The 24,921-nt window shown below is 46.1% G+C and overlaps 1 protein-coding gene across 4 annotated transcripts in view; it reads left to right on the forward strand.

Moving 5' to 3' along the window:
• CAD (carbamoyl-phosphate synthetase 2, aspartate transcarbamylase, and dihydroorotase) overlaps positions 1-24,921 on the forward strand; it is a 359,331-nt gene that overhangs the window by 59,069 nt on the left and 275,341 nt on the right. For all 4 annotated transcript variants that reach the window (XM_086928147.1, XM_086928144.1, XM_086928145.1 and 1 more), the window contains 2 exons: positions 20,129-20,258; positions 23,252-23,394. In XM_086928147.1, coding sequence (XP_086784273.1) covers positions 20,129-20,258; positions 23,252-23,394 — 273 coding nt within the window. The remainder of the gene's footprint in view (positions 1-20,128; positions 20,259-23,251; positions 23,395-24,921) is intronic.

Here is a 24,921-nt window from a genome sequence, read left to right on the forward strand (position 1 = left end):
GGAATGCTGAACGTGGGTCTCTTGCCCGCTGTGCCACTGGATTCAAGCCAAACTGGCTGCTGAGGGGGTGATAACCTGAGACAAATCCCAGGGTGCTGGTTTTCGGTCTAGGGAGGGCCTGGCTGTGCGGGCGGGGTGGTTCCCATTAAAGAGAAGGGGCAAGACTGATTTGCATATGGCTGGGCACAAACTGGGGTTGCATAGTGAGCACAAGAACAATGGATTAAACCCAGATCTCCTGAGTGAGTGGTTGAAAAGTTTCAGCCCTCCGCCCATCATCTTGTTGTGTTTCCCATGTGTGCACCTGGACATAACTGCCAGGCCCGCCATGTCTGACACCTTGAGCCAGCTCTGGCTCTTTAGCTAAACGCACTTTGAAGACTGGATGTTGTAGTTTTGCTTTAATATTAGATGTTTGGGCTTAAAGTCCCAGCATCCAAAGTGTATTTATTCAAAAACACAGGACCGGCTGAAGGTCTTGCACAAATAATGGGGCCACTTGGCAGCTAAGCAGCTGCACGTGTGTGCAACAGTGTGCTCTGTGTGTTTTGACCCGGCTGCCTGTAAGTCTGTCTGTGTGCATAACTACCACCATGTATTGTTTGTATGCACGGAGTGCTCTGTGTTGTCTATGAGCAGGGGTACTTGTTTGTGCGTCCTGTATGCACGTGTGCCTGTAAGTTACTTGTCTCTGTGCTCAAGACCTATATGTAGTTATTGTCTTTCGGCACGGAGGTCTCTGTGCATGAGTGTTCGCTCTGTTGGCATGAGTAGCTATATGTGCTGTCTGTGCACGAGTACTTGTATGGCTTGCCTTTATGTAGGGGTGCTTCGATGTTTTGCATGATTAGCCACATGTGTATATATATATGTATGTATAGGTGTGTTGTCTGTGTGCTTGGAGGTCTCGTTCTGTGTAACTTGCGGCCTGTTTGCTGTGTTTGTGAAAACTAGAGGCAGCAGTGGTTTAACAATCGCACTTCATTAGAAAATGCAATTATTCTGGGTGCAATAGAATGAGAAAAGTCGTTCTATTTCAGATGGTGTTTTTTGGCTATCCCACACCCTTCTCTACCAGAGGAGCGAGCTCACGTTGGCCCTATGGCGTCTTTATGGCAGATATGATCGAATATGCGTTCTGTGGTACATTAATGTTTCAGTTTTGAAGAAAGAATTTCTGAACAGTAGAAGTGTGTATCGTTCCACAAAGCCCATGTACAAGATAAGGGTCGGGTACAATTCACCCCGCTTTGGAGGCCACAGTAGCTCCATCAGTCGGAGTCTGTGCATCGCAGGGGGGTTGCTGTGCGTTTCAATGTCGGTCATGTGAGGTAACCTGAAGGCTGGCGGACCTGGCTTTGATTTTACTCCAGCAATTGGGGGAGGGAGGGAGGGGGGGGGGGGGGGGAAGAGCGGGGTCGGTGTTTTGGGAGGGAGTCCCTGCTCTCCAGGGCCGGCCCAGCTGCCGCTGTTCCCAGCGCATTATCGGGCATTCCTGCTCGTGTGACCTTGAGCACCGCCCCCACTCGGCCTCCGGTCCTCTCTCCCGCCCTTTCCCATCGCTGCCTCTGATCGCAGCTGCATGCCATGCAGCGCTCTCTGCCCTCGAGGAGCTTCTCGGCGCTTTACAGTGACCGATGCTAGCTGACCAGGGGTCTGGCTCTTTTATTCTACGTCTGTCCATCAGCATCACGGTTACACCGGAAGTGCTACAACGCCACTCGCAGCGCGTGAACACGAGGCAGGCACTGTTTAATCTATAGAAGAGGGCTCGGATTATTGTTCATTATTTATACGAGCGATGGGCAAGGCAGAAGAGATGAGCCGGAGATGCTCTGGTCTCCTTGCAGTCGGCAGAGGGCCCACCGATAACTAGTAAGAGCGAGCCCGTGTCACCTGTCCCGAGAGCGCCCCTCTAAGCGCTGCGACGCCAGGCACGGTCAGCACGGCGCTCTGTTCACTCGCGTCTGACACACAAGCGCTTCTCTCGTGAGTTCACGTCCAGTGTAGCCAAGCACTCGCATTCCATAACGCTGTGGTGCTCACATTGGTGCTAGCATAAGGAAACCCCTCCTACGTGCAGCGTTGACGTCTGTGGTCCAATTGACCCCGCCATTCCACTCTTTCACCACACGTCCCCCCCACAGGCCTTTTGCAAGCGGCCTTAGCAAATGATGAAGACCGAGGCCTGCATTTATGGGGACCACATTTACCTCCCTGCTCAACCTTGTAGAAGTACAAATAAAAAGACCTGTGCCCCAACTGTGCCTCACTGTCATAACAACTTGGGTTGAGGTGACAGTAGCCCCTTTTATCCAGAATAAGCTGAGGGCACGAGAAGGTGATAAAACCACAGTGAGTTTGCATGATTTTGAGTTCGCTGAAGGACAGTTTCATGGGTGTCCATAAATGCGCACAGTGACGCATCGTCACCAAGTGGCACCGGACTCTTTCTTTAGAGCAATAGGTATTGCCTTTACCGGGAGGAATATGCAAACCTAGTATGCCATTTGTTTTCTATCCCTCACTGAATGTGCTAGGGTCAGAGGAGTGAACAGTTCGTCCCTTCCAAACCATCTACAGGATTCGACAAAAATATGGATTATTGACTTCACCCACTTATTGTTGTGCGATGCTTTCATTGGCCACCTGTCCACGCCAAGGTAGGTGGATTGCACCTTGGCGGACCCAACCGCTGGGCAGGTGTTCAGATTAAATAAGCTAGATAATAGCAGGAAGCTGATTGTTTTGGAACTATCTTGGGGTATAGCCCTTCGATTTTTTTCCTCTATATTGGGGGGTACCCTAGATATGATAAAAAGCGTATCATGTGGATGTCAGATGAATTGTAATAAATCATCCACTTTTATCTAGCCAGCATGTTTCGACCTTCATCCATGCCCTTTTTGGTCATCGGCCTTTATCAGGGCTTTAGTTTTAGTATCACTGTCTATATACACTCAAGATGTGCATCACACTACAGAATACAAATTCATTTTCAACCTACTTCGTGCGATTTGGTACCTGCAAAAACATCAAGCAAATCGCTCTTTTTAATCAAATGACAGCCCCCCAAGTTCAGTGGACACAGCAAAGTCCAAATAAAAACAAGTGATCCAGGTGCCTAGTGGTAGTTCAATCATTACCTTTTCATTTAACCTAACTTTTGGTTATTTTTGTGTCCAGAACATGGAGGACTTGTGCTTGTAGTCACAGACTGGTGGCCCTCACGCGAGAAAAAACTCGGATAGGTTCAGCTGACTTTGAAAGCCGAGCGTCAACATTAGTTCTACAAAACTTGTGATGGTAACAAAAAATAAAACCGACTAGGTGGACATATGGCATGTCATTGATCTCACAGTATAGATATGTCTGTTTCTTGTTTCTCCTTAATATCTAGTTTCATCATTTGTCCTAAGGTTACCTCCTTGTTAGAGCAAAACACCATTAGTTCCAGATATGCGTCTCAACTGGGCGGACTTAGCTGTTAGGCATTATTCAATCTTTACAGATCCTTATATGCGTTGCGGGTTCTTTTAAATATCTATTTGCATTGTGAACCCTGTGAACAGTTCATCGATGTTAAGACAAATATCCATAAATTGTAGACAAACTGACCTATAAGTAGCGGTTATTGTGGTCTTGGCAGATTTCTTTGTTGCTGCTCAAACATAAGTTAGATAGACCTATTTATTCCCAGTGATACTGTTGATCTCAATTGTAATAGCTCATCAACCTGCATTGTGCCAGTCCCAGTAAGGCAGTGGTATCGCTGCTTCCTTAAAAACCAATGCCCTTTTAGGGCATCTTACCTCACCAAAGGTTTGGAGCCGCGTTTAACTTACCGGTCCCTCCTCTGCTAGTGATACCTTGCTATGCACAGGGGGTTTTAGTACGCGCAGTTGGATGTGGTCAGGCGGCATGTTGCTTTATCACGTGCGGCATGTTGCTTTATCACGTGCGGCGTGTCCCATCACACTACATGTCGCTCGTCATGTCTTTAGCTACTTGTTATGTCTGAATGATGGATATGGTAGTTCTCAATTACGGAGTGGTAATATTTTGGTCTACACTCTACAAGTAATATGTTGCTTGCTTAAAACCATTATAAAAAGACTGATGTTTGTTTGTCTTTCTGTATTGTGGTTATCTCTTTATAAAACCCATGATCATACCTCTTAGGCTGCTTTATTCCATTAATTCAGTTATCATTAGAGGGTGTTACATTAGCGACATGGTCAATGGTTGGGTTCATTTCTTGCTAAAGACAAAACAGTATGTCAGATGCAGAGTTGTGGTACTTATAAAAGATAAAATATGTATTGGATGCAGATTTTTGCCTAAATGGGGCTATTGGGTCTACAATAGTACGAAGATTCGCTTTAATATTTGATTCCATGCCACCATATTGGGAAGTACATCTGCGACACTTGGGGTAAGTGTCGACTCCCTGAGCACAACCGATTGGAACGTGTTTATCTGACGTTCTGAAAAATTATTGAATCAATAAAGTTCAACAAACAATGACTTCCATCATCATGAAATGTATTCCATGTTTTCCCCACATGAAGCGAATCAATTCATTCGATGATAATCAATTTGGTATTCTTTAACATTCCCATAACATTTATTGATTCAATAATTTTTCAGAACGTCAGGAGACACGTTCCAATCGGTTGTGCTCAGGGAGTCGACACTTACCCTAAGTGTCACAGACTGTATTTTGATTACCACACCTTTGTCGGGGAGTGATATCCTTGGTGCACACCACAATTTATTCATATTATCAACAGCGGAGTGCGTAACCTCTACCCATTTTGTACCATATTGGGAAGTCCATTTTCCGAGGTCTGTAAGGGGTAAATCTATTCATATTTAAATAATTTGCTTTCTGTTTTGGCTCATGCAGATGACAGTTTTTCAATAATGTAACACTCAATGGTTTTCAGGATGATCCAACTCCAGGAAGTGTCTTATTGGATTTGGTGGCCCTGGTATTTCAGATGATTGGAATTTGAGAGGAATTTCGGGTGGCTATTTATACCATGCTGAATTCTTATTTGTCATTCTGAATTGGTGTCTTCATGTGTTTGTAATACGTTAGCTTATTTTTTGTGCCCTTTTTGGATTCAGACCGTGTAGGGTGTGAGTGTCGCACCTTCCGCAACTCTTATTTCTTGTTGGTGTTATGTTTTTCACCCTAATGTTACTTACCTTTACTTGAGATTGGGCATGTTTAGTGCATCCCTATCAATTCTTACAGTTCCGTATGATGGGGGCAGGGATTCGGCAACCCAAATCGTACTTGCATTTATGTAGCCGGTAATGAGCATTTGCATTACGGCCAAACCAATCTTGCTTTTACTTGTACTGGGTTACCCAGACATTAATTACTGTTACTGGTGATGGGGTACCTGCGTTGCAGCCAAACCATACTAATTACTGCGTGTCTTGGGAATTGTAAATGCGCCCAGGTTTTACTTACTTTTGCTGATGTTGGGCGTTTGTGTTTCATCCCTTTTACTTATATATATGGCGCATGTTTCTTGCAACCAAATGTTGCTTTGTGTTGTGGCTGGTGAGTTACCACCCAAACAATCACTTTCTTTACAACTACTTAGTTATTTGTGATGAGGCATTTACTTTGCACTCTAACCTTTTCTTTTTGGAACATGTATTGCACTCTTGTGCTATGTTGTGGTGATGGGACATTTGATGTGCACTCAAATATTTTCTTTAGGATATATGTGTTGCACCCGTAGGTGCATATATTTTGCTTGTGGCATGTGCATGGCATCTGTTGGGGCACACGTATTTCTCCCTCCTCCTATGCTGCAGAGTCAGCGACTCTAATTTAAGGTGTCGCTTATGTTGCTCCTCTATATTTTAATGTCAGCTGAAGGGGAGAGTATTAGTGTTGCTCCCGAGTGATGTAAGTGTTTCTCTATTTCCTTCCCTGGTTCGTTTATTTATGTATTGCCTGATTGAATTTTTACTTGCACCATATGTCTTTTTATGATCAGTATTTTTCCATCTGCTGTATTGAATTTTTTACGAAATACAAAAAGTACCAGGCTGTTCCTATAACAAGTGGAGGTTTGGTGTTGGTGACATCCGTGCGTAGTGAAAGAACGCTTGGGTATCCAATTTGTTGGATATAATGGCCTCACACACCCTTGCAGGTATGCTTCATCATCGGCAATGCTCCTCGTTGGGTCGGCGGTGCAATACCCAACGGGCAACACCTCAAAGAGGGGCTCTTTGGCGGAGATCTTTTTCCAACTGCCGTATTGGTGAAGTGTGGGTGAGGGGCCAGTACTATGTAGACGTTTTTATGGGGGTTAAAATTGGGGTAAAGGGTACCAGGATCAGGTTTATTCTAGCGGTCCCTTACTCCAAGTTAAAAAAGGAAGTAGAATAAACTCGGAGGGAAATAATGCTCCCTGGAGCGAGTCTAGACTAGTGAATAGATAAATAGGTCGACATGTTTCTCGCTATGTGTCTACTGACAAGCGATTCTTTAGGACCGTGTATAGAAAAGATAGTATGTGCTATTTCAAACTGTCTACAAAGAGCCTTTACGGTAAGGTATTCCAATGTGTGTAAAGGTTCAAAGGTAACTGTGTTGTGCTGTATTTGCCTGTGGTGGGAGACAAAAAAAGCAAATCACAACAGGTCACGTTATCACTAACATAAAATTGTGACACCAAACAAAATGAAGTGTATCATGCCTCAGTAAGTGTATACTAAACATGCACTCAGATGTAGATGGTCTCATCCAAGGTGAGCATAGTGGTTAGCATGCTCAATGGGAAGAGTCCCTCAAATAATTATTAAAAACGGTGTACAGCAGTATATTCTCTAGTACAAGTTCATGGATCAGGCACTCGCCTATCAAAGTAGATGTAAGCTACAACATCAGTACCCGGCAGGTCAAGTTCCGGGAGAAACCGCTTAATTTTCAGGCTAGTGGTAGTAAACATAGGTTATTTATTGTGTAAGACACCGGACATACCGAAAGTGACATAGGTGATCAAAGAGTACTGAATGTCAATGGGGTGCCCCTCCTGCTATTAGGCAAAATGTTACCACGGGAGGCGGCAAAGTAAGTCCATCAAGGTCGCATTTTAGTAGATGGAGGTCTAATGCATGTCTGTCATCTACTGTGTCTCTGGCGGGCCTGCTGATTTATCGTCCTCCTGGATCCTTGGGAAATTTCCCTAATTCTTTCCTAGAAACAACCGCACTTCTTGCTTCCTCGACTACCAACTTTGTTGCTCTTGGGGATTTTAACATCCATCTTGATGACCCCTCTAACGCCCCGGGAGTAGATCTGCTGGATGATCTCAAAGCGTTTGGGATCAATCTGGCCAACCCGGGGGCGACCCATGAGAAGGGCCACTTGCTGGACCCCATATTCTCAAACCTGGACCACTGTAATTCATCTCCGGCGCTGGCCCTGCCCTGGACAGACCACTTTTTGGTGCCCGCAGTGTGGCAATTTGATAGCCTAGCTGCAATGGTCCCAAGGGTTCACACCTTGGAAAGAGCTTGGTCGAGGCTCCCGGTTGACACCTGGGCGGTACATCTGGAGGCAACGCGGCCCCCTCCTGGATCTAACCCGTTAGTCGCGGAAGCAAATTTGCACATCTGGCTTACGGATTCGTTAGACATCCTCCTACCCAAAAGGAAACAACTTATGAAGGGGAAGAGAGTGGGTTCGGCGCCCTGGTATACGTCCGAATTGAGAACCTTGAGGAAGGGATGCAAGAGGCTAGAGCGGTCCTGGAGGAAAGACTGGAGTGAAACGAATCGGAAAGAATATCGGGAGGCTCTGAGTAGATACAAATCTGCCATTCGGGAGGCAAAATCTGGATTCTTTGAAGAGAGAATAGGCTCTGCGGCCAACTCTTCTAAAGAGTCATTCAGGGTTATTAAGGAACTACTGAATACCCCCGAACCTCAGATCATCCACGAGGACCCACGCAAAAAATGCACAGAACTGGCTTCCTTTTTTAAAACAAAAATCGACAACATATTGGCTTCCCTTCCCCGGCAAGGTGAGGTATCTTCCTCGGGTGACAACCCCAGTTCTCAGTTTAGGATGCGATCAGTGGAGCTGGCCTCTTTTGGTACTGTCACTATGGAGGAAGTTCTCTCGATTTTGAGGACCATGAAGAGTGGCTCCCCGAAAGACCCCGCACCTATTAAATACCTAAAACAGGTGGCCTCTACCATCGGCGGCCCAGTGACGGACCTTATAAACTTGTCCCTCACTCAAGGTGTAGTACCCCCCAGTTGGAAAGGGGCGGTTGTTAAGGCTCTTTTAAAGAAGCCTAACTTGGACCCCGCCGACCTCGCCAACTTTAGGCCTATCTCCCTGCTGCCGGTCCTTAGTAAGGTTGCTGAGAAGTTGGTGAACAGCCGCCTGTCTGACTTTTTGGAGGCCAACTCCCTCCTAGGCGATTCCCAAACGGGTTTCCGTCCCGGTCAGGGGACTGACACCGCCCTGCTGGCGGTTGTGGAGAATGCTAGGAGCATTTTGGATTCGGGGGGGATCAGTGGCAGTGATCCTCCTGGACCTCAGTGCTGCTTTCGACACCGTGGACCATCAGGTGCTTCTCCAACGGCTGGCGGGGGTGGGGATCACCGGTTCGGCCCTCAAGTGGTTTGCTTCCTTCTTGGAAGGACGTACATTTGAGGTGTGGGAAGGCCATAAAAAATCATCTTCAATCCCTCTCCAGTGTGGTGTGCCACAGGGCTCGTCATTGAGCCCTACTTTATTCAACGTCTACATGGCCCCCCTGGAGAGTGTGGTACTGCCGCTGGGTATTAAAATCATCAGTTATGCTGATGATACTCAGTTGGTGGTAGGCCTCTCCCAGTCGGCTCACCATCCTGACCGGCTGCACTCGTGTTTGGAGAAGATCTACACATGGATGTGCAGCTCAGCACTAAAGCTCAACGGCTCCAAGACAGAGCTGATGCTGCTGGGAAACTCCTCTCCATCTTTGTCCCCCAGCAGCTGGCCCGATTGCCTTGGACCTGTACCCACCCCCAAGCAGGAGATTAAGAGCCTGGGGGTTTGGCTTGAGCAGGACCTGTCGTTTAAAACCCATGCTAAAAAGACTGCTGGCGTGTGTTTTGGCCTGCTCCGCTCTGCTCGGAAGATTCTACCTCTGCTCCCAGCGGCCACTAGGAGACTTCTCATCCTGGGGCTCATCATCTCGCGGCTGGACTTCAGCAACGCGTTGTTCCTGGGTGCTCCAGAATCTACCATGAACAAACTGCAGCAAGTGCGGAATGCGGCCGCCAGGCTCCTGACGGGTCTCCCCAGGCATCAGCCTGCTCGCCCTGCGCTGAAGGCGCTGCATTGGCTCCCTGTGAGGGACAGGGTGAAGTTCAAGTCACTTTGTATCGCTCATAAAGTCCTGCAGGGGGTAGGCCCACCTATTCTGGGGGAGATGGTTCAGCCCTATAAGGCCCCCCGCTCTCTCCGGTCTGACCACCAACATCTTTTGCAGGTAGGGAGGGTGAAGAAGGCAAGAACTGGTGGCAGAAGGTTTTCGATAAATGTGGCCACCTTGTGGAACTCTCTTCCCCTACATCTACGTTCGGAAGCTAGTCTTCTTCGGTTCCGCAAACTTTTAAAAACCTTCCTGTTCTCTGCTTAACCCCCGCATTACTCTGGTAGTTTCATTCTCTGGTGAGCGCTGGGATGCCTAATGGTAACCAGGCGCTATATAAAACTCAGAATAATAATAATAATAATAATGCTTTTTGATGCTTTAGGATCTTAGTTGCTTCGCAGTGAAAACAGTCGTGTTTATACTGAAACCGACTGGTTGTGCCTATAAATGTTCCCGGGGATTAGTTAAACTAATAGGACAAATACACGTTTCCCAACAGCCAAGTGGAGACACGGGATTGTCCAAGTAAGTGTACTAACAGCAATGGGCACGACTGAACGATCGCGTAAACACCCCCTTCGGGTATTCTCTTGTATACCGAATGAAGTTCTGAATGAGTGTTTGCTGACATGCCGAACGGGCTATTACGAGCGCTTGTACTCGCATACACCGGGTACTTCTGCTTGCGCTAGGGGCCCTCTACCCACGCCGAAGGTATTCCCTCCACACACTTGGCTGTTGGGAAACGTGTATTTGTCCTATTAGTTTAACTAATCCCCGGGAACATTTATAGGCACAACAAGTCGGTTTCAGTATAAACACGCCCGTTTTCACTGCGAAGCAACTAAGATCCTAAAGCATCAATAAGCATTAGACCTCCATCTACTAAAATGCGACCTTGATGGACTTACTTTGCCGCCTCCCGTGGTAACACTTTGCCTAATAGCAGGAGGGGCACCCCATTGACATTCAGTACTCTTTGATCACCTATGTCACTTTCGGTATGTCCGGTGTCTTACACAATAAATAACCTTTGTTTACTACCACTAGCCTGAAAATTAAGCGGTTGCTCCCGGAACTTGACCTGCCGGGTACTGATGTTGTAGCTTACATCTACTTTGATAGGTGAGTGCCTGATCCTTGAACTTGTACTAGAGAATATACTGCTGTACACCGTTTTTAATAATAATTTGAGGAACTCTTTCCATTGAGCATGCTAACCACTTTGCTCACCTTGGATGAGACCATCTACATCTGAGTGCATGTTTAGTATACACTTACTGAGGCATGATACACTTCATTTTGTTTGGTGTCACAATTTTATGTTAGTGATAACGCGACCTGTTGTGATTTGCTTTTTTTGTCTCCCACCACAGACAAATACAGCACAACACAGGTACTTTTACACTCATTGGAATACCTTACCTTAGCTATGTAAAGGCTCTTTGTAGACAGTTTGAAATAGCACATACTATCTTTTCTATACACAGTCCTTAAGAATCGCTTGTCAGTAGACGCAAAGCGAGAAACATGTCGACCTATTTATCTATTCACTAGTCTAGACTCGCTCCAGGGAGCATTATTTCCCTCCGAGTTTATTCTACTTCCTTTTTTAACTTGGAGTAAGGGACCGCTAGAATAAACCTGATCCTGGTACCCTTTACCCCAATTTTAACCCCATAAAAACGTCTACATAATACTGGCCCCTCACCCACACTTCACCAATACGGCAGTTGGAAAAAGATCTCCGCCAAAGAGCCCCTCTTTGAGGTGTTGCCCGTTGGGTATTGCACCGCCGACCCAACGAGGAGCATTGCCGATGATGAAGCATGACACCTGCAAGGGTGTGTGAGGCCATTATATCCAACAAATTGGATACCCAAGCGTTCTTTCACTACGCACAGGTGTCACCAACACCAAACCTCCACTTGTTATAGGAACAGCCTGGTACCTTTTTGTATTTCATAACAATTTGGGCGAACACCTAGCTGGACCTACCACCCCCTCTGAGAGTGGCAAACCTGCCCCCTCATTATCTCCCTTCTTTGAAAACGTGTCTCCCTTCTTTGAAAACGTTGAATTTTTTACTCCCATATTTTGTACTCATCCCATGGATGTTATGTTTTACTTTCTTAGCTGGATTCATATTTTCAATTTTTTTCTATAAAGAAGGGAGGTGTGTGGTATCGTCATGTCTCTCCCATGCATTCTGACGCCAGTTGGTAGGTATGGTGCAGCGGCTGGGGCAGCTGACTTTGGAGCACAGGGTTCACGGTTCGATCCCCTGCTCGTGTGGCAGCTCAGCACCATGCGACTCTGGACAATAGCTCACTTAATTTCCACGACGGTCCCCAGCGCCTTGAGACCCGTATGGGTGAGTAGTTCGCGCTTTACAAATACGGATTTACATTTACATTCTCTCCTGAGTTAGGTCACCTGCTGCTCAGCCAGTGTGAGTGTGAGGAAATAGACTGCTGATGTGTGCATGGTTTGAGTGAGTGTCAGTTGGAATGCGTGGGCTGGGAAGCAAGGATCCTGCTCCTCATAAGGCTTTTTTACTAACATCTTTACCTGTAACCTGAGAGTAAACCATACCCTGTTATCACCTTCTTACTGGCTACCCTGCATCTTCATTTACTACCCCACCTCTACAGCAGGCCTTATAGGCCTATGGCAGGGTGCAATATGCTAAATGTGTGGGCTTATCTGCATGAGCATATATGTCTCTGTAATGTCTAAGTCAAGTCTTCGAGAGCACAATTGAACAGTAAAAGCCATCTTAAATACATTTGCAGGACACTTTTAAAAAATAAGTTACTCATGTACATGCTGGCTCCACTGAAATCTATGGTGTTTGGTATCAAACACCTTGTATTAATAAACCCACACACATTCCATTAGTGGATTTATTAATACATGCACCCTGAAAATTTAACAGCAACTAGTGTGCTGACTGACTAGTGTCTACTGACCTGCCATCACAGACTGGTTTCTGACCCCCTGCAGGTGAGAGCCTTTGCTCTCTGGGGCAGAAACAGTGCCTGCTCTGGCTGAGGTGTTACCACTTCCTTCAAGCTGACTAAGCTGTCAGCATATCAAGGCAGGAAGCTTTAACGGCTTCTGCAGCTTCTGATATTTGACCACGGCTATCCCAGACAGGGGAAATGCCAACCACCTGCCCTGGGTCCATTTGGCACCAAGACTAGCGGGAAATTTGATATGCAGGGAGGCGTAGTGCACTACCTCGAAGGTGAGCTTCTTTATGTGCCCCCTTGAGGAAACGTATGCCATCTTGGTGACACCAAGGGAAAGTGGTTACCACCCTTCACTCCACACGCCTGAATCTAGTATTTAGGAGAACCCCTGGCATCAGGAAAGCCGACTCTGTGGACTTGATAAAGATACAGAAGAGCCGCAAAGAGCAAGAACTGCTGTCCAGACAATTGATTTGATATTTCTAAAGCGCACAAATGCCTGTTAGCGCTAGCGTTACCCTTCCTGACATTCAGCCCTAAAATTAAGATTTTCTGAAAGTTTAAAGATGAAAGCTCAATGCCTTGCAACTCCATTTTTATGTGATTGATTTTCTTGTGAGAAAAAAGCTTCTCCTCTCCCTGTGGGGACCTCTAAGGGAGGCATTAAGCTGTGTGGTCTACACATAGAAGATGGGCTTTAACACGCATTCTTCTTCACTTGTTGGGATGTCAGTTCCTTTCACTGCTTAGGAGAGCTGCCAATGATATAGTGAGCAAATTGGTGAGTATCTGCCAATCGCTCCCTGGTAGATGCTTATGTGAGGCACTCCCTATGCATCTTTTTGTAAGGGTGGCTGATTGTTGCACATTTTATCCCTTTTATCCCTTGTTGCACCGGACCTGTTTTTAGTTTTTAAAGTACTCACACCCGGGGATTTCCCTCTAGATGGATACAGGGGATAAACACTATCTCAGACATAGATGAAGTGGACCCTGTAAACCTTTACCAAAGGATTCGATGTGAGGTGGGTCAGCTGTATTCTGCAGCATCTGAAGGCACTACCGGAATAAAGCCTAGATAAAACTAAAGTAACTTAATTTTTCAATTCAAAAGTAATAAAGGCCACCACCACCACGTCCGCCTCCACCACCACCACCACGTCCGCCTCCACCACCACCACGTCCGCCTCCACCACCACCACGTCTGCCTCCACCACCACCACGTCCGCCTCCACCACCACCACGTCCGCCTCCGCCACCACCACGTCCGCCTTCGCCACCACCACGTCCGCCTTCGCCACCACCACGTCCGCCTTCGCCACCACCACGTCCGCCTTCGCCACCACCACGTCCGCCTCCGCCACCACCACGTCCGCCTCCGCCACCACCACGTCCGCCTCCGCCACCACCACGTCCGCCTCCGCCACCACCACGTCCGCCTCCACCACCACCACGTCCGCCTCCACCACCACCTCGTCCGCCTCCACCACCACCACGTCCGCCTCCACCACCACCACGTCCGCCGCCTCCACCACGTCCGCCTCCGCCGCCACCACCACGTCCACCACTGCCTCCACCACAAACACCACCACGTCCGCCTCCACCACCACGTCCGCCTCCACCACCACGTCCGCCTCCACCACCACGTCCGCCTCCACCACCACGTCCGCCTCCACCACCACGTCCGCCTCCACCACCACGTCCGCCTCCACCACCACGTCCGCCTCCACCACCACGTCCGCCTCCACCACCACGTCCGCCTCCACCACCACGTCCGCCTCCACCACCACGTCCGCCTCCACCACCACGTCCGCCTCCACCACCACGTCCGCCTCCGCCACCACCACGTCTGCCTCCGCCTCCACCACCACGTCTGCCTCCGCCTCCACCACCACGTCTGCCTCCGCCTCCACCACCACGTCTGCCTCCGCCTCCACCACCACGTCTGCCTCCGCCTCCACCACCACGTCTGCCTCCGCCTCCACCACCACGTCTGCCTCCGCCTCCACCACCACGTCTGCCTCCGCCTCCACCACCACGTCTGCCTCCGCCTCCACCACCACGTCTGCCTCCGCCTCCACCACCACGTCTGCCTCCGCCTCCACCACCACGTCTGCCTCCGCCTCCACCACCACGTCTGCCTCCGCCTCCACCACCACGTCTGCCTCCGCCTCCACCACCACGTCTGCCTCCGCCTCCACCACCACGTCTGCCTCCGCCTCCACCACCACGTCTGCCTCCGCCTCCACCACCACGTCTGCCTCCGCCTCCACCACCACGTCTGCCTCCGCCTCCACCACCACGTCTGCCTCCGCCTCCACCACCACGTCTGCCTCCGCCTCCACCACCACGTCTGCCTCCGCCTCCACCACCACGTCTGCCTCCGCCTCCACCACCACGTCTGCCTCCGCCTCCACCACCACGTCCGCCACCACCACCACGTCCGCCTCGCCACCACAGACACCACATCCTCCATGTTCCACGTCCCCCTCCTCCATGTTCCACGTCCCCCTCCTCCTCCACGACGTCCACCACGTCCACCACCAGCAGTAACCCACTTGCATATCCAACATAAAATAAAAATCTGCTGGCTGCATGTTACATGGTGTGCTTTGCAGGAGACACATTAACCATCTATGCAACTTTTTATACAAAAATGGGTCTAAACAACATTCAGATTTTTCCATCAAATGTGTTAACCTCTAGAGTTCTCTCCATTAATATTATTATTTCATGAGATTTAGCTGGCAAACAAATATCTCTGCAGGAGGTGCCTTAACCCCCATAAGATATTTCAAAATGCAAACAGTGCAACTTTTTAATTATAACAGATTCACCACCATGTTTCTCCTCACTGCCAGTTTCTTAGTAGCAACGTTTAAAAAAAAAATAAGTATAAATTGAGGCCCTGATTTTGGGTCGTGATTGCGTCACTTTTTGGGCAAAACCCAGATGGAAAATCTCATTTGGTAAGTCTCGCAGTGCGCTCAAATGTACTCTTGATAAACCTGCTAAACGTGTGTGAGGTCTTAAGATCTGATGCCTCTTCCTGTGATGTTACTTTGTGATGCCATGTGCTGCGGGAGCGCCATGACGACACTTGGATACTGGCTAACTTGGTTAGTCCTCGCTCGATCTGTCGCCCTCGCTCGATCTGTCGCCCTCGCTCGATCTGTCGCCCTCGCTCGATCTGTCGCCCTCGCTCGATCTGTCGCCCTCGCTCGATCTGTCTATCGTACCACCACAGCATCACTCAGGTGCACCACAGCATCACTCAGGAGCACCACAGCATCACTCAGGGGCACCACAGCATCACTCAGGGGCACCACAGCATCACTCAGGGGCACCACAGCATCACTCAGGGGCACCACAGCATCACTCAGGGGCACCACAGCATCACTCAGGGGCACCACAGCATCACTCGGGGGCACCACAGCATCACTCAGGGGCACCACAGCATCACTCAGGGGCACCACAGCATCACTCAGGGGCACCACAGCATCACTCAGGGGCACCACAGCATCACTCAGGGGCACCACAGCATCACTCAGGGGCACCACAGCATCACTCAGGGGCACCACAGCATCACTATGCGCTACAACAGCAACACTCAGCGCCACCACTCAACAACTGGTTCAAATATGTTCTCTCAATGTTTCAAGCTTTATTACAAATGTCACAAAAAGATGTTAATATTTCACTTCTGTTCTTGGATTTTCATCACAATAAAATACGCTGAACATAATCTTCACAAAAGTTATTTACAAAAGTTTAAGCTACTGCCATTATAAATTACAATAACTTTTATTTAAGTATTAATTATTTAAAAACATTAAAAGCCATTTTTATTTGTAATATCAATATATCTAAGGCACGTAAATACAAAACATGTTGCATTACAAATGCTATAGGTGTCACAGTTGCAAAAGTTAAAAGTATTGGCATTGTAAATGACAAAGCTATTAATTTCGCTAATTTCAAAACCAACACATAAATAAAATGTCATTTACAATACCAATAGCTCAAACTTTCCTAATGCGAGACCTAATGCATTGCAAATGCTTGTTGTTTCAGTTGCATCTATTTACATAAGTCACCCCAATAACTAGACCAGCTTCCCTTGGTGGCATAACAGATATGTAGGTTAATCTTTATGGCTGGGCCACTCCTGCTGTTGTATTCCGATTTAGGTGTCTGTGTATAGGTTTTCCTGAATCATGCCCTTATATAGGCACAATTCGCATTGCCTTATATAGGCATAAGATCCCAGTACTTATTTAGGCATTAGCCATGCTATCCAAATACAGGCATGGTTACCTACATCCGTCCACCGAAACGTCACAACGAGTTCTTAGAGACCAGACCCTTAAGCTGTTTGGAGTTTTCGTAGCCCAGGATTATTGATTTCTCCAAGAACTCATTTATTATGCATGATGTCTTCCTCTGCCCGACTTTACATCAATGCAAACATTCCTAAGCACCTTTCAGGTATAAATATACCTCCTTTGCCACGGAGGAGACTACGACTTTAGAGGAGTTAGTGTCCTGGCCTGACGCACTGACCAGAGACTCTGTCATCCCTGCTCGCAGAGAATCCAGCTTCCAGTGTTCTAACTCCTTTCGCGTCGTGTTAGAGTTTGAGACCCCGAAAGAGAGTCCCACCTCTCTCATTCTAAGGTATGGAGCTGACTAGAACCTAGAGGGACTCTTAGCATACCACACTAGTATACCATACTATAGAATACAGCACCTACTTCTTACCTTGTACTACACTTAGGTTAGGTACACTGGGGTAGAACTAGTTAGAGAAGCATCATAAGAGGATTCACTTTTAGGCTGTGGTGTGTATGAATATGAATATGTGTCATAGCTAAAAGACAATGCTATTGCATTATTATTTCTTTTTACTGCTTACGCTGTACATAATCTATCTCGCATACTGTCTTACAGTTGTAACAGCTCATATCTCTTACATGAGAAATAACTGTTCAATAAATCCTTTTATTGAAACGCCTGTCTATTCTTTCTGTGTAAATCTAAAGAAACTAAGCATGCACCATTAGGGGAGTGAAACTGTTATCTATTGTTTCCATGATTCTGAGACGTGTTCCGATTCTAAAAGGGAAACAAAGTGGTCATGTTTATGCTGTTGCCAGAAACTACTCCCTTCTTGTTTACAAGGTGTTTCTAGTGGCCTCTGAGTTAGCTGGTACAAAGTAAATTAAGTTTTATATACTCGATAGGGGCATACTGACCTCAGTCCTATGCCAAACCTATAGGGTATTATTCCAATGCGCAGAGCCTGTTAGGGAAATAGGAACTACACTACACTGCCAAGTGAGAAATCACACCTGTTCCCATTGAAAAAATCTAGGGCACTATTGAAACAGCTACGTCGCTAACTGTTGATCCGGGACACACAAGTCCGTTATTCGAAATGCACCCTTTGGACTCCATGGGGTGAACTGTCCACATTACCACCAGTCCTCTTGTAAAGCAAAGGGACCAGTAGAAAGCTGAAGTAAAATCTTTAAGTGGATCCTGGACTTCAGTTGACATTGCCCCTAATCGGGCATGTATCAGACCGCTGATCATCAGGACATCACCAGGAGACGTTTCTGTTGCTGAGTGGGATGAGTTTTATTTTTTTGTGATGCCACATTGTATTCCGGCCCATGGCTGACACGTTTGATTCCACCCTTCCAGAGAGGTACCAAGCAAACCCGGTTGGGTCTAGCGTCTCTATATTTGAACCCTATTCCTTTTACAGGATTTCATCTCCTGCTGCGATTGGGAGCCGTTTCGAAAGTGCCACTGATCAGCCTATCTAAGGTCCATAATAGAACTTTGATCTTAAGACCATGTTAACAAAATCCTAGGGCTAAGGAGGTATATTTTTAGGGCTGTATCTTGGCCCCAAAGTTGTAGACCTGGCACCGGATGGAAAACACTATTCATGGAGCCCAGTTCTGAAAACATCCACATGCCTGCCATTACCACTTTGCGTGTAGGTTGTAGGTTTGACTCGTAGCGTCAGGCTACACTAAGGAGTTGAAATGTCACCAGATTGATTTGGACCACAAGATTACTTTGAAGACTTACAGAATTAAGGCAGTACATAAAGTGTGTCTGAAGCTTTCAAGCTACCCTTTAGGATATGCAAGTTATTGATTCGAGTCAAGGTTGCAACTAGATCACCAGAAATTAAATGCATGACCGCACGGAAGTGGTAGGTGCGAGTGGTAGACTTCTACGTCCTTGAGGTCAAAACATAGACTAATTTTCCTATATTGTTCAAGAACTCTGTTTGGAATAAAGGAAGAGCCCTGATAGAGTAGCTACCCCACACAACTACTATTTCTGCGATACCTTTGGCATTTGTACAGTGTATTATATGAATGTCTTGTCTGTATTGCTGTACTTGTATGTAAGCACTGTGTCGCCTGCCCTTTTGATTCACTTTCTCACACCTTAATATACTTTGTCGTGACATATGCAGAAATGTGTAGCTAATAGATATGATAAAATCGATTTTGGGAATCCAGCTTTGTTCATTTATTCATTTTTTAAGCCTCTAGTTATATTTGTTTTCCAATTAAATTGAACAGTGGAATTCTACTTGAAGTAATTTACAGAGCTTCGAGATTAATTAACGTATGGCTTTGGTTAAGTCAGTGCCACGTGACAATTGTTAAATATTGAAGATGCCATTACCACTATGTCCACTACATACTCCCCTCCTAAAAGATATTTGTTGTTTAATGATGAGCACTATTCTCTAGTGCATGTCTTATTCCCGGACAAAATATTTTTTCCTCAGGTTCTTTGGTAGGTTTCTGAAACGGCTGTGGTGCACACTGATGGAAATATATCCTGCTACCAACTTTATTGTGCATACCTTACATGAGAGTATGTAGTATCCGACTGCAGGAGGTAGCCCATATACCCCAAGCTGACTAGGGTAGTAATCTGTAACATACAACAGTGTCTTAAGCAGGGGTGTTATTTAAAGGTCAAATACACGTGGCACAATTAATTACTGAGAATTACATCCAAAAGGGAGAAAACCAGGGAGACATTCTCTTATGAAATAAATTGTATTTCAATAAATATACATGTTGACATTTTAAACTTCATATGTACAAGCACATGTAACAAATGGGATTAAAATTCTTTACATATTTTGAAATAAGCGTAACCTGGTCCTGATGATGGCTTAACACTTCTGCAGGCCGAAACGCGGTCAACTTTCACAGCACAACTCCTGGCGCCCCTTTCACGGATACCCCATTCGATTAATTTTGTGCCATTAACTGTTAGGCTATCCTAAATATGTAAAGAATTTTAATCCCTTTTGTTTTGTGTTGTGCCCGTCACTATAGCTATACATACCACGTCACATGTCACTTGCGCCGTCACGATCCTTCATGAGCACTTGCGCACAATATCTTTTAGGTTACATGCCATTCAGTGCAACTAAGTGCTACCGTTCCATGTGCTTGTACATATGAAGTTTAATATATCAACTATGTATATTTATTGAAATACAATTTAGTTCACAAGAGAATGTCTCCCTGGTTTTCCCCCCTTTGGATTTAATCCTCAGTAATTAATAGTGCCACATATTTGACCTTTAAATTACACCCCTGCTTGTTACAAAAGAGTACAACATTTTTTGCAAGTTAATAGCTTAATTATTCGTTCAATCCTTTGCTTTTATGCTTTTTTCCCTTCCTCTTGCAGTGGTTTGAATCAAGCCGCATCCACACATCAGCCCTCATCGTGGGTGAGAAGTCTGAAAAACCAAGCCACTGGTGCGCTGCTCTCTCCCTGGATCAATGGCTGAAGGAGCACAACATCCCAGGACTTGAAGGTTAGTCACTGTATCCCGCTCTGGTTTTTGCTTGTAATTTGTCATCCTTTCCTTTTTGACCACAATGTAGTACCCGAGTAAACCGGTGTAGGGTGCAATGTGGCTTAGTACTCCTCGGACGTGTCGCACATACCCAGACTTTGTCCATAATCTAGTGGCTTATAGAAAAGAACTCCGTGGTGGTGGATGGTTTGTGATGGAAGTATTGATTTTAGAGTTGTTTTTTTAGATTTCCTTCATAATGCGAGGTTTTTTTTAACGCTAGGAAGTGCAGGAAGCAGGTATGCTAAGAGCCCACAGCAAGTTTGAACGCTTGCAGCATGGGCGGCCTCAGTTGCTGTGAAACAACCAAACATTCCATATAAAACAACCAAACATTCCAATTGTAACCTGCTTGGAAGTCCTAGGCCATGAGAATGCACAACCAAAATAACACGAAATGCTAGTCAAAAACCAAAGAACATGCACTACAGTTCTGCATTCCTCAATCCTGTCTTTAATAGGTCATGTAATCACTCGGGATGTTTGTCTTCCCAGTTTGGTAGTCTTTGTACCTCTATACTGAGTTATGTCTTCAGTTAGGCTTACGGTAATTATATGCTGTAGGTTGTGCACCTTCAGTCTTTTTCTGTTATAATTTATTAACTTTGAGGTACTTCATTTAGTGTTTAATTTCTAATAAAGTGGAACTTGTAAACCATATTGAGATCAGTAAAGACACCACAATGTTTAAGGTACTAAACAGATGGACCCTATTGAAAATGTAGAACAACTTGCTGAAAGCAAAAGCGCTGCAGGTATAAGTGTGCATATTTTGCAGTGATCCAGTAACCACATTCAGTACCTAAGAGACAAAGTGCTGTCCATCTAGTAAATGGTCTGCAACATTCCGGTGTGGCTCCACTAGTAATCTGCTGATTCTTCCACATCTGTAAGCATTAGTTCTGCCCGTTGTGGGATCCACAGAAGCTTTGAATGGAGGCATGCTCTCACACTAGGTTGGAAGTGGATGCCGAAAGAGGAAGAGGTGGGTACAGGCTTTCTTCTTGACCTTTCATACTTGACAAGCCCCGGCCACTGGATGTGGAACCTTTTTGTTAATTTTACTCCTAAAAAGATAGACATGAGGAAAATCCATCTCTGAAGCTGTTTCCCTGGGCGATCAGTGGCTTCTGCCGTTTCCCACAGTGCCAAACTACATGATCGCTCTTAAGGGATAGCCAAGTTACTCCTCTACAGAAGTGTTAAAACTAAGATCCTCAAAACTTTCAGAAAATATTAGTTTCTGTGGCTGAACTATGAATCACTATGCTATTATACCCTTATGGAGCTAGATTTCTGCTATCTTTAGCCCCATATCCAATGACACTTGGTTCTGTTTTACTTGTGGAACGACCGAAGCACTCCATTGTCTAGTTACGCTGTATGGTAAGTCGTTTTGTAGCTCGAGCCTTGCTCTCCCAAAAAGGTACTATATAATATAGATGCTGGAAAATCTTGACCCAACTCTGTTCCTTGGGTATCGCTCAGGAGCAAAGTATAACATTTTGCCCCAAAAGCGCAAGGCAAATACCACCCAGACAACTATGCAGCTGGTGGCTTCTTTAACTTAACAAGTGGATACACTTTGGTTGTTCCTGATCTGATGTCGATAAAAGCAGATTCGCATGGAGCATGTCCAGTGGGCTCACATGACTTCTAAGGCCACTGGAAGGGAAATCAACATGTCTGTCCAGAAAAATGTTTAAGGGAAGGGTGGTACGTCTTTCATCAGACACCCAGGGGTCCGCCTAGCATACATCACCTCTGTATTACTTTGTGTTACAGGACAATATAACCTTAAAAACTGCAGTTGTCCCCAAGCAGGTATCCTGAATGTAACCATAAACATGAGTGCATGTCTTCACCCCTTGGCAAAAGCTGGTTACAACTTGGTGAGATTAAAAATGGAGATTTAAAATGAAAGTCCAGTGTAATGCCTTATGGCTAGAGCGGTTGACGTTGAAGCTGGGGAACCGGGTTCGAGTCTCTGCAATGACTCTCAACATCCTGAGATTCTGGACATATCACTTAATCCTACCGTGCCTAACAAAAATATGAATGTGAACGAAACTGGTGCTATGTAAAGCGCTCTGAAACCTGATATCTTCGGGTCTAGTTCGAGCTATATAGAACTCTATTTAAAAAAAAAAAAATGTTTTAAAAAATGCGTGGGACTACTGAATTTCACACTACTAACAGATGATCATTCTTCCCTGTCTACCAGAAGTAATGCCTGCAACAGTATTTATTTTTGTGTAATCCCCCCAGTAACGGATAATTTGTAGATTTTTGTTAGATTTTCTATCTAATTTACCCCTTTATCTCATGAATAAGAGTGCGTCTTTTGATCTCTGCCTCATACTCTTCACTACTCTGCATACGCCCTGGATTTTGTACACATTTAATATATAGAAATTAGAGCAATACTCTGTTCGTAACTTATGAGTGTACATAAGGCTCAGACAGCCAACATTTGCACACACAGGGTATAGGAGTGTCAGAATTTTAGGACCCCTAAATTAGATAAATTTACATGTAAATCTAGCAGGTAACACCTGACCAATGACTCAGATTATCCAGATAGTATGCACAAGAGCCATGCCAGACTATCAACCCACGATGTCAAGATTGTAGTTTATTTGTGTTAATTCATTTGTGTGTGTCTCCTTCATGTAAGGCTTGTTAAAATAGAGAATGTCTTACAAATGTATCTTAAAGCATAAGATGCAGAGATGTGCTGTCAGTCGAAGTTGTAAGAGGGACGTAAAGGGTTTATTACCTAGAACTCGAGACATCTCTAGGGTGAATGTTGACTGGTGAATGAATGGGGTGCAACAAACGTGCACAGATTTGCTGTTGTGATTCACCCAGGCCATTGGATGTTCTCACATCAGTTTTCAATACATGTATTTGTTTATATTTATAAATGCCTTTTTCTGGACAACATCTAGGAGTTGACACCAGAGCCCTGACCAAGAAGATCCGAGAGAAGGGAACTATGCTGGGGAAGTTAATCTTGGATGGAACAGAGGCCAGTACTGTTCCATTTGTCGATCCCAACACTAGGAATTTGGTGAAAGATGTGTCGCTAAAGGTAAGCCTGTGTCTCTCCCTTTTATCCTTGGTGATTCATTGCATCAGCGCAAGCCGCTCCCTTCGAATGAACCAGTAATTGGGTCCTTTTGGTTGCATGCCCACTGACCTGCTCTGGGCACCGAGGCATCATTGCCATTATACCCATTGTCCACGCTGCTGTGATTTCAGAGCATTTTAAATACTTCTGCTGTAATGTTGGAAGTATTTTTTAATGCTCCAAGACAGTAAGTGCAGATCTCTTCACAGCTTGTGTCTCTATAAAAGAAGTCTTTTACTGTGCATAATCCTTTGGCTATTACTTGTCTGGGATATATCCCATCGCTTCAACCACCATTACTTCTCTGCCGTTATGTGCTGCCATTGTGGATTCACTTTATTAAAAATACCAATCCTTTGACCCATCTCAACCGTGACCCCCTAAATTGGATCTCAACCACATTACATGTACACCAAAGCCTACATATTTGATTGTATAAATATGTATTCAGTAGAATGTAATTTAAAATTCTAATCAATGTTAAATATTTATATAAAATTAAGATTAAAAAAAACATGTTCATGGCATGTGTGCCAAAGATAGATACCTATGCTTTGCATAAGTCTGCCATCTAGTGTTGGGCTCGGATGATTACAAGTTGTTTTTGTAAATGTAGGAAAGTGGGTTACTGTTAGCGAGCCCCCCTCGCCCCCCACTTGTTGCCAGACAACTGATGCACTTTGACTTTGTGTGACCTGGGACCCTGCCAATCAGGTTCCCAGGGCCTGTGTTCTTTCCCCAAAACTGTACCTCGTACTCCTAATTGACACCTCTCTGGCCACATGTGAGTCCCTTGTAAAAGGTACAGTGGGAACCAAGGGCACTGTGGCCAGGGAGGGCCTCTAAGGGCTGAAGCACTTAATGTGCCCCGCTTAAAGGCCCTGTCAGGATTAGGGATTGTGCTCACTCCCCCACGTGGGGTGAGCACACCAAGGGTGTAGTCACCCTCAGGTCAGGAGCCCATTGGCTACTGGCCTCGGGACCCCTAAAACGCCCCTAAATACAGTATTTAGGGGGCAGCCCTGAACCACGAACGCAGATTCCCGCAACCCAAGACGAAAAAGGACAAAAGACGCCCAGCAGCAGAGACTGCAGAGAACAACTGACTTGGCCCCAGTCCTACCGTACCGGCTCGTCTGCAGTTTCTAGAGATCCTTCACCAAAAATTGTCTTGTCCTGCAGTTAGTGACCTCCCGAACCCCTGGGAGGACTGACTGCCCTAAACAAAGACTGGATCTCCTGTGAAGGCAGCTCTGTTCAGAAGAAACACCAAAGAAAGACTCCAAGCCTGCTGAGGAAAAAGATGCCCGAAACCACCACTGTACTCTTCGCCTACAGCTCGAGTTAGAGTGGCTCACTGGTCCCAGCGAGGTCCCCCAGGACTCGCAGACTTCGCTTGCAGCCTCTGCACGGAGACCCTCCCCCCCCCCCCCCCCCCCTCCCCCCTCCCCTCAACTGTGAGTGGCCGGGTAAGGTGAAATCCGACCT

Source organism: Lissotriton vulgaris, chromosome 6, assembly GCF_964263255.1.
Source record: "Lissotriton vulgaris chromosome 6, aLisVul1.2, whole genome shotgun sequence".
NCBI lineage: Eukaryota > Metazoa > Chordata > Amphibia > Caudata > Salamandridae > Lissotriton > Lissotriton vulgaris.